The sequence below is a fragment of the Stegastes partitus genome, unplaced genomic scaffold, assembly GCF_000690725.1.
Source record: "Stegastes partitus isolate 25-593 unplaced genomic scaffold, Stegastes_partitus-1.0.2 Scaffold2524, whole genome shotgun sequence".
In the NCBI taxonomy this organism is placed as follows: domain Eukaryota; kingdom Metazoa; phylum Chordata; class Actinopteri; family Pomacentridae; genus Stegastes; species Stegastes partitus.
In genome coordinates this window covers 25,529-35,963 of record NW_007580255.1, presented here as the reverse complement: position 1 = coordinate 35,963, position 10,435 = coordinate 25,529, and the positions used below count along the sequence as shown (strand labels likewise).

The 10,435-nt window shown below is 41.6% G+C and overlaps 1 protein-coding gene across 1 annotated transcript; it reads right to left on the bottom strand.

Annotated features, from left to right (window-relative positions):
- Nucleotides 1-661: 661 nt before the first annotated feature.
- On the bottom strand, nucleotides 662-8,722 carry coro1b (coronin, actin binding protein, 1B). The gene is made up of 12 exons (XM_008305498.1): nucleotides 8,519-8,722; nucleotides 8,243-8,391; nucleotides 7,221-7,426; nucleotides 6,828-6,950; nucleotides 6,037-6,166; nucleotides 4,754-4,935; nucleotides 4,515-4,634; nucleotides 3,701-3,805; nucleotides 3,471-3,616; nucleotides 2,595-2,652; nucleotides 2,126-2,464; nucleotides 662-2,053 (listed from the first exon to the last, which is right to left on the bottom strand). Exons 3-12 carry the CDS (start codon nucleotides 7,422-7,424, stop codon nucleotides 1,931-1,933), a joined length of 1,530 nt encoding a protein of 509 aa, XP_008303720.1. The 5' UTR covers nucleotides 7,425-7,426; nucleotides 8,243-8,391; nucleotides 8,519-8,722; the 3' UTR covers nucleotides 662-1,930.
- Between the last annotated feature and the right edge of the window lie 1,713 nt (nucleotides 8,723-10,435).

Here is a 10,435-nt window from a genome sequence, read left to right as displayed (position 1 = left end):
AATTTTTTGATTTTTTCGGTTTTGCTTGGGTCTTTAATTGCTTTTGGGGGGGCCACGGAAGGGGGGCCGGGGGAGTTTTTTGCGAATTTATTTCGGGGGTTTTTCGTTTTGCCCTTGAGGAGGCGGCTTTTGTTGTTTTTGTTGGGCAGGGGGAGGTTGAGGTCAGGTTGGGTCATTGCTTTTTTTTGTTGGGTTCTTTTTTTTTTTTTTTTTTTACCCGGTTTTTTTCCGGGCCTTTTTGGGAAAAAATAATCATTTATGTATTTGTGCATGTTACCAGTCGTGGGTGTGGCTTATATTCAGGTGTGCTCAATAGTCCAGAAATTACGGTAAAAGTTTTGCAGCAAGCTTAAATTAGCTAAAACATGGCAGTTTGCGGCGCCTAATGATTAGCTAAAACAACACCGCACTGCTTGTTTTCACACTTTGGCAGCTTAACGATAACTGTGCAAACTGTTTTTAATGCTAAACAAACAAAACTGCTACTTCCTTAGCCATCTAGCTTATGATGTGAAAACCACAGGTCCCACCGCTTCGCTACAGAAAATGCAGCATCGCCTCGTGGGTGCAGACACAGCCTACTCTGATTAACTTCGAAATCATGACAAATTCTAGAATATCTGACGCAACGCTTCCACAAAAGAATAAAAAGGCCATTCCATACAAAGTAGGAATTAGTGTTTAATGGTTTTACACAATGTAGTCTCATTCAACCTGCTACTGGTTTTACAGTTAGTTTTCAGAGGTCAGTGCATAAAGAAAGTAGTAAAGGGATAAACTTGACGTGGAATGTACCATTGTTACCGAATACTGTAACAAAAGTAATGCCTCTAAATGTACAGTAATTGCAAAAAAAAAAAACCCCACAAATAATGTGCGCTCTCCATCTAACACCAACTGTTTCACATTTCATTGTAACTCGTACCTCTTGTGGCTGCAAACACAAAGCGATACTTACATAACTTTTCTTGCTCTGCAAATTGGCTATCAAAGATCCTGGTTCTTTGAGGGGGAGGGGGGGGGACACTATACTGCAGCCCTTCCACACATGTAAAAAAAAAAAAAACAACAAAAAAAACAAGGAAGTAAAAGTTGCATATGTAAATGACAATGTGGGCGAAACTGTTGCCTCATGGTGTTACGGAAAACTCTACACAGCCACTGTTCTCGCCTGACAACATGGGGTACAAAATCACAAGTGTTACCTTTTTCATTTTTCAAAGACTACACAGAATTACATTACACATAAATATCCGACTACGCTCTCCTCCGCTATCATTCGCGCAACTCTCGCTGTCAAGATCATGATTAATGTACCAGAAGATTTTTCTAATGTAAAAACTTTACACACTGTGTTCTATAATGAAGTAGTAGAACGAAGCACAAGTCACACGATGAGTTAGCAATTTAGAGTTTGATATGACATGACAGTTTAGCAGCTTAAACTACCTGATTAAATAGCCATAATGGTTACATTTCTGAGTGCTTTAGAGGAAAAAAATAAATCATAATCGGAGGTACTCGCTTTGCTATAGTATGTCAACCTTCATTAGCTTTAATATAATGCTTTTTTGTTACCGTTTTGTGCATTAATTTGCGGCAATCATGTCACAGTAGCTCCTTGGAAATCCTTCAAAATTAAAGCAAGGATTTTGCAAAGCTGCACTCTAGCACCGCCGTGTAAAAAAATCCTTACTGTCAAATTTCACTCTGTGCACACGACACCCATTTCTAAACCACAACCTGGAAATCCATCCAAAAAAATTAAAAAAAATCACAATAGTTCACCTAGTCGTGTGAGTCACAGTTAGCCGCTACATTACACTAAATCCTTCCACTCACACAGCTTAAGGTACTGTTGATTCTAGTAAGGCTATGGTCTATGGATTTAGTTGGAATGCCGTCCACATGTGGTGAGCCTCCTGCTCTCTCACACGTCCCCGTCTTCAATGCGAGCGAGCTGCCTCTCCAGCAGCTCAATCCTCTGGCTCTGAGCGAGGACGACGGCCCGCAAAGCCTTCATTTCCGCCAGCAGCTCGTTCAACACGTCGTCCTGAAAGAGAAGAACAAATCAGCTTCGAAAGCGCGTGGAAAAACCTCAAGATCGACAGGCCCGTTGTCTGACCTCTCTCTTCGGCCTCTCGGCGTTCCCGTCCGTCTCCCTCGTGGCTACTCGCGGCTGTGGCGCCTCTTCTTCCGTCTCCTTGGCAGCAGTGGCGGGTGTGGACGCGGGAGCGGCTACGTTGCCCGCTGAAGGTGTGCCTCCCCCGCTGCCGGAGTCCTGAGAGGTGAGCTTGGGCTTGCTTCTGTGGGTGTCTCTGTGTTTGGATGGGGGAGCTGTGTAACCGCTGCTCAGAGACACCAGCAGCGGCGGCGCATCCTGCCCGGCGATCCACTCGTCGGCCAGGAGAGCTGGCTCCACGCCGGCCGTGTCCGGGTAAAGGTCTCCCTGGAAGAGATCTGACTGGAGAGGCAGGGAAGTGAAGAGGTAAGTATTTTCATTATTCATTAATAGACAGACCTCTTGGGCAAGCAGGTTAGTTGAATAATACAGGCTGGCTATTTTTTAAACCCTTTATAAACTCTACTCTTACCTTTCGTGGTACAGTCATAGAAATGGGTTCCACCTTCCTTTCATGCAGCTTGTAGAACCTACACATGACCAGAAAGCTCAGTTACTTCCTAAACAACTGGACACTGTAGCTTTTGGAAAAGTTCACTCAATAGAAGGAGTAATTAAACTTGCTTGGGGACTATTTTAAGCGCACATCCAGGAAGTATTCAAAGCAACACACAGGTGTATTGTGTTTCATTTGTTTTAGATTCAACAGAGCTTTATGGCACAGGAATAAGTAAACAAAGTAAAGTCGTCCTCAAATGTATTCATACCCTCCCATGAAAACAAAAATCATCTGTCACTGAAATAAGCTGATATTGACAAAAGTAATAATAAATACAAATTTAATGAACATCATGACATTGCTTTTGAATTGTGGTTCAACAGAAATATTTTAAAAAAACAAGCAAACAAGCATGATGGGACCCGTCAACTAATATTTTGTTGAACAATCCTTTGAGACAATCACTGCAATCAGGTGTTTTCTGTAACTCTCAATCACACTTCTGCACCTGTTGACAGCTATTTGGTTCCACTACTCACCAGCAAAGTGCTCTAATTTGTCCGGGACAGTTTTTTTTTACTATTATTCTTTTCAACCACAACTCAAAAGCAATGTCTTATTTCTCTATGTTATAATTTAGCAAATTTTTATTTCTTATTACTTTTTTCAGTTTCTAGCTGTTTGAGTGACTATTGTGAATTTTGCCTTTTCTTTAATGGAAGAGTCTGAATGCATTTGAGGACGACTGTGTAATGCTTTGACTACAACAGCTGTCTGCGAGATCCATTTATTTAATCGGTTTAGAGGTTTTGCTGTTTTGCAGAGAAAAATACAAGTGGCTGTACTCACCTGGCAATTTCACACTTGTTGACGTCCACGCCTCTTTTACTAAGAAACCCCGCGCCTCTCTGTGGCTCTTTGCTGCTGTATAAGCTGAGGAAGTGAGCGTACGGGGATTCGTCGGTCACTTCAAAGTATCGGATGGTGCAATCCCCCTGAAAAACAGATTTCTTTTTTAAGTGACTTCATCAAATAGGATTGAATTTGTGTTTGGTTGCCACATAATGCCACGGCTTCACCTTTCCGCACAGGTAGACCATGTTGGTGTCAGGGTCATAAAAGGGCAAAAGAACTCCATTACTCGTATCCATTTCCTGTATGGCCATTGGCTCCGAGAGATCTTTCTGGAAGAGAGAAAACATTTGAATCTCATTGGAATTGCTAATAACAAGTTCGTCCAACCATATAAACACACATCGCATATAATTTTACATTTATTTCAACAATATCTGCACTTGACAACTGTGGTAAGGTTAAGAATGAGAAAAATATTGTGGTTATTGTGGTTATGGCAGAGACTGAAACGATCCCAAATAGAAATCTATGGAAGAATTCGGCAATGCTGAATATGGTGGTTGTATGACATGTGTGCTGTCTCTCCTGCAAGAATTTCAATTGGCTCATTTATCTCACAAAGTCACCAATTTTTTAAAGCAATTTTCATCAGATTTGACAGGTGATTCTATAAATACAGTCCTGGTGATAACTGGATTTACAGTTATGGCTTTCAGTTAACTATGTCCTCCAGTGAGACTGTACTACACATTTGGGTGTAAACCAGGGGTGTCGACATCCGGTCCTCGAGGGCCGCAATCCTGCATCTTTTAGACGTTTCCCTCGTCCAACACACCTGATTCAAATGAGCAGGATCGTTATCAGACTTCTGCAGAGCTTGATGATGAGCTGATCATTTGAATCAGGTGTGTTGGAAGAGGGAAACGTCTAAAACAGGCAGGATTGCGGCCCTCGAGGACCGCAGTTCGACACCCCTGGTGTAAACCAATCACCAAGCATCCAATGTGGATGTGATTTCTCAGGCTACAAGTGACTTACCGTATCCCACAAGGCCAGCTGTCTCTCACTCATACGGCTGAATCCTGTGGTCAGGATTTTTCCATCTGAGAGAAACACTGCTCTCATAGGCCTGGTACCATCATGGACCTTTTCTCTGACCTAGGAACACAAGTTCAGGCTGATGAAGAACAATTGTACTATAACAGTGATAAAGATTGATCCAAAAAGTACTCCATCCTTAAGAGACAACCACTTTCGCTGCAAAAATGTACAATAACCTTGAGAACAGTGCCTCTTCGTGGGTCAATGACACGCAGGGCCTTGTCCTTGCAGACAGTACAGACAGCGCTGCCGTCCTTGTTCCAGCTGACGCTGTAGATGAGGTCCGGGTGGGCGTCGCTCAGCTGGTACACTAGTTCCCCTGTGCCCACGTTCCACACGCACATCACATTGTCACAACCTAGAGAGATGAAGACATCCAATCAAGTGGTGTTAGTTCATACAAGGGAAGATTAAAAAAAAACAACAACCTGGAAACATAAACCTTTATAGCTGTGGAGTCAATCAAATGAAGTCTGAAAGCAGAGACGTAGTAAAAAGCATTACATTGCTGTTGGAATGAGTGTGCATTAGTGTATTAAGATGTCGATCAGTGCATTAAGAGCTATAACTGAGGTTGTTTGTCGTTGTGTGCACGTATGGAAACAATGACTCATCATCTAAACAGCTACCTTATGTCATTAAAAAGTTCAATATGTCCTGCTGAAGCATTTAGCTTTAGGAGTTTGTAGCTATAAGGTCATACATAATCACACAATTTTCTGCCTAATTCTGATTAATCCATATCAGAGGTTTCTGTATTTGTATCAGTAGTTTGTAGTAGATGTGGTTGGGTTGGATAAAAGTTGATGTCACACACTCGGGTGCGGCATTTGAATCAAAAAGCGGTGGAGTTTGTTTGGCACCGTCACTCGTATCTCACCAACTAGCAGAACCTGACCAGATCAAATCTGGTAGCTTTGCAACAAAGTGTAATTATTTCTCAGGTTAATCACGTTCTCCTTTAAACTCGCATCGCATGCTATGAATCGCTGAGAAGGGAAATCCTATTCCATGCTTGTATTATGCAACAGCATTTGAACTGGCTGTCACTGAACACCAACACAGTAAGATAAGAGCTGTTCTTCAACTCTCACTATTTACAAATGGAAGGATGTATGTAATGTTTCTCTACAGGATGTGAAGTGTCGAGCGTGGGGATGCTACACCTCAAGTTAGCAAATTTGCTCTTTGTAAAAAAGTGAAAATGGATGCTTTTATTACAATATGGTAGTTATATAAAACCCAAGTGTGCATGTGGTCTGCCAGCGCAACAACTTTCTTTTACATCATCCTTTTTATGTAAATAGATGTAAAATAGCACTAACCACATGTTGACACAGTTAAATTCATGAATCATACCCAACACAGCGCCATACAGAGGGATCGCAGTCATATTTTAAGCAGCAACCACTTGTTTTTGTCGCTGCTATTGTGTACTAGAAGGTGACAAATGACTTACCTGCAGTTAGGAGGATGTTGAAGGCACTTGGGTGCCAAGCCAGGATTCCCACTCTCTTACTGTGTCCCTCGAGAGTCACAATGGCCTCCGTCATCGGACTTGTAAGTCCCCCATCGGGGATCTGCCACACCTGAAAATGAAAACACAGCAGACTTTAGGTAGAGCAGTCACATCAGCATCTCAAATGCAGTGACATTTACCGTTGTCATGCCATAAAATTCTTCCTCTTGTTAGGTCCTGTTTTCTGTCAATGTCTAACTAAACAAAGGCTTCTGTCAGGACGTCTCTCAGTATAGTAAAATAAAATAAAGACCAGAAGCTAGTTTAGCACAAAATAGTTGTTTTACTGATATTCCATGTTTATTAGCAAGGTTAAAGCGTTCTACATAGCTAAATGTGCTACTTTTGGACCAAGCTGGTCTATCTGTCGCAAGTATTTGTGCTAAACTAAGCAAAGCTAAGCAAACTTAGCACAAACACTTTAGCTATTACTTTTAAGCTTCATATTCAGATATGACACTGGTGTCAATTTTTTCATCCAATTCTTAGTTATAAAACAAATACGCATGTTGCCAAAAACATCAACCACTTCTTTTAGGTTTGCCAAACTTTCCAGATTTTCTGTGATAAAACATTACAAGACATCTCCTCAATAATATTACCGGGAATTTGTTCCTCGAAGTGAAAAAGAAATTGATAGTTGTTGTTAGACACCCACATTTGGTCAGAGTAACCTGTGCCACACGGATGACGCTCCACAAACCACCACCTCATGAGGCCTGTTAAATTACCTTGACTGTGCAGTCTTCTGAGGCACTTGCGATGATGTTGTCATCATGAGGAGACCACTGGATGTCCAGCACTGGTGCTGCGTGACCGCAGACGGTGGGACAGGACTGGTCAATTCTGCCACTCTGTTGGAACAAAAAAAACAAAACAAGAAAGAAAAAGCAAAGTCATCTGGCTTGAGAAGCTTTAGCACGTGACAGTAGTACGATATGTGTCCTCCATTTGTTTTGCAAAAGTGCTGCATATACATTAGTCAGACATGCAGTGGCAAAGAGTTGCTGACGCATTGCTTTTAGGAGCAGAATGGAAGAACAGGAACAAGATCCGGGCTTTTAAAAAATATTGATCTGCTGTTTATCTGACGCTTGAATGTAATGTAGGATCTGGAACCTTGCCTTGCTGATGGGAACAACGAGAAAGGCCCCTCCTCCACCTGCTTCGATGATAACAGCAATGAATTTGGGGTTGACCGCGCAGAGCGGACTGTCCCACGTCACCCGGGACACTCTGACGTCGTCGATGCAGTGCTCGGCTTTCCATGCCTGGGCGAACACATGGCGGAACTTGCTTTGCCTGACCACACCTCGCCTGAAAGACATATCTGTGGAGGAATTAATTACATGGCAAGTGCAGGTGAAAGCAAGAATCGTAACAACTTTGGATGGGTTAATGGGACGGAATGAGAGCAATTGAACTAAGCTGCAACAACTCTAGTTCTCAATGTGCCACCCTAATTCTATACATAATCACTTTAACTTATTTTGTAAATCTGGTTCAGTGGGAACAACACAATACAGAAACAGACAACTTCAACACTGATGGTGTCCAAATGCCTGGTTACTTATTCACGTAAGAACATCTGAAGAATGAGAGTAAATTTGGGCCGTCTAAACAGCAGGCTAATTCTTTCATACTGGGGAGCTGCTCTGAAAAGTACAGTCAGGCTTCAGTGGACAAAAGGGCATGATCCGCCTGAAAGCAAAACATGCAGTGGCAGTGAGGGAAAGGGGGTTGGGCAGGCAGCTACCGAGGAGAGGAGAGGCGAGGCAGTAACTCTATATGCCAGCAAATTGCATATTAGCAGGTATGAAGGCTGTAGTCTGCAATTTACTGATGATAAAAGCCTCTCCAATTCCTGCACAGAGCAAACATCTCCACTCTTTGCTCCGTGCTGCCTCAAATGTGCTCCTGTTGTACGATCCTGCACAAGGGATAGTCTTACCACATATGTAGCATTATTACACCATTTCTGTGCAGGTTTCTATTGTTGTCTGGTCACAGTACAAAGCGGGAAGACAGCAACTGGTTTTGCAAACACTGACTATAGGCATGAGCAACAAAGGAGGCGCATTAGTGCGTAGTTAATCCCACAATGGGGCATTTAAAGGAAACGCAGGGTTATTATTTCTGAGCATACCTGGCTTTTGGGCGACCTCTATTAATTGGAAAAAGGATCACCAAATAGTCGAGCTAGAGAGGATGAGGCCAATAAAATAATCCGCCGCCAGCAGCAGTAACTTAATCCTCTCCTGTGTCCAGGCAGGCGTTCACGTCGACTGCGCAGACCTATAACAAATGTGTTGTTTAGAGGGGAGGGGGGGAAAAAGGAGGCGATTAAAAAAAAACACACACATTCTTTGCATCCCTGGTTTGATAGTAATTACTCGCATCCACTGCAGTAGACGAGTCTCACCTGTTAGAGCATGTCCTGCGCCGTTAAAGCCACACTAAATGGCGCACTTCGACACTGAATGGAGCCCGACGAATGCGTACGGTGTGGGGAAAGAGAAACAGACGCCGTTCGCCCCAGTCTGCCTTTACAGACGACTGTTTTGGAGAGATGGATTGAGCAGAATCCCAGACACTTCCGCTCATGGCAGGATGTGTCAAAGACACGCGGGAGTCAAGAGGGATATCCTCCGTTTGCTCCCAGCAGCCAGTCTGACAGACCGGATGCGTGCGCACCTGCGAAAACTGACGACAAAATACATTTTATAAAGTTTAAATAAATAAATAAACAAACGACCGACTGAATGAATGAATAAATTTCTAGCAAAAATAATTAAAGTAACAACCCTTCATTGTACAGTCCGGCTGCGCCACTACGCGCATGCGTGAACATTGTACACTAGTTTTTGAAAATATTTAACAAAGATGCTGAAGCAAACAGAAAACTAAGAGATTTAGCGATTCGGCAGCTAAGAGGAAGGCTCAGGAAAACCACACACATGCTGGGGTACTTACAAATAGAGCCCTCGAAGGAGAAAATCGCATCATCTCTGTTCATTCCGATAGACCTTTTTTTTTGGTTTGTTTGTTTGTTTTTACAGCAATGGCGGATAGTGAAGGGAAGTTAGAAGTTCTCGTTGGAGTTGCACCGGAGGAAACAGTTTATTTTGCACTTTGACAATGTCAGACGTTTAAAGGATACGATTTATTTCTTATTATTACCGCAGAATCCAATCAACTTGTGTACTAAAGCTTGTCAGTGGAATATCCCTCACGATATTATAGATATAAGGAATGTTAACAAGCATCAGATCAGGCTCTGGATGCTGGTTTAAATTAGTAACATAAAGTTAACCACTTACAGCATATTCATTTTAAATGTAGTTATTTTAATGTCATTTTATCCAAAGTTGTGCAATTAGAGAAAGAATGCATCTAAATTTGATTTATTTATTATGTATTTATTTTAAAAAATTTAAGGGTGCAGTTAAATATTATTTAATGGGCTGGAGGTGGTAAATTTAGGAGCTCCATTTTCAGGTACAACCAATAAAACACAGTTAAGGATTTATATATACAGTGCCTAACAATTTTTTAGACCACCTGTTATAAAAATGCAAAAACATAAATATTTTAGAAATCTTTCAAAAACTTGTGTAAAACTATAAATGTTATTGGTATTTATTTGGCAAATAACAAACTAAAATACACATTATAACAAAAAATAAAATATATTTGCATGGCCTCCTTTGGCCTCAATAACAGCTGGTATTCTTGCTGTTTTTCTTGATCAAACAGTCAAGAATAGAATGGGCCTAAGTCTCTGTGTGTCACGTGACCGTCGAGCATTTTGGACCTGCACTGTGGAGGAGCTCCTTGGTATGCAAATGATATGTAAATTACACGGTCCTTGCCCCCAGACCCCTTGAAAGGGCTTCTTGCCCCTCCACACCAACACAGAGACAGAACATTGTAACTGAAAACAGACAACATGGAAAATTCTGATGTCATTAAAAAAAAGAAAAAATAGTGACAATGGGAAAAAAAAAATACTGTGAAAACACACGTGAACAACAAAATCTGAAAATTGTATTTGAAAATCACATCAAAATAATAAATAAATATAATGAAATAATTTTGAATATCAATGTTTTATCTTTTAGTGAAACCTTTTCAGAGAGTTTTTTTTCTCCCCCAATAAGTTAAGTGCCAACAGAGGATGTACCTACTCAGGAAACTGAACTCCTTTTCTGTCAGCAAGAACATCTTACTGACATTCTACCACACATTCACTCAAAGTGTTTTATCTTTCTCCATGTGCTGCTGGTATCACTCCATCACCCGACAGGACAGGAACCAGCTGCATAACATTGTGTGTTCG

Coding starts and splice junctions, on each gene's coding strand:
- coro1b (XM_008305498.1), bottom strand. CDS start 7,424: ATGTCTTTCAGGCGAGGTGTGGTCAGGCAAAGCAAGTTCCGCCATGTG. Junction 6,167..6,827: donor CAGAAGACTGCACAGTCAAG/GTAATTTAACAG, acceptor TTTCATTTTCAG/GTGTGGCAGATCCCCGATGG. Junction 4,635..4,753: donor GAAGAGGCACTGTTCTCAAG/GTTATTGTACAT, acceptor TTGTGTTCCTAG/GTCAGAGAAAAGGTCCATGA.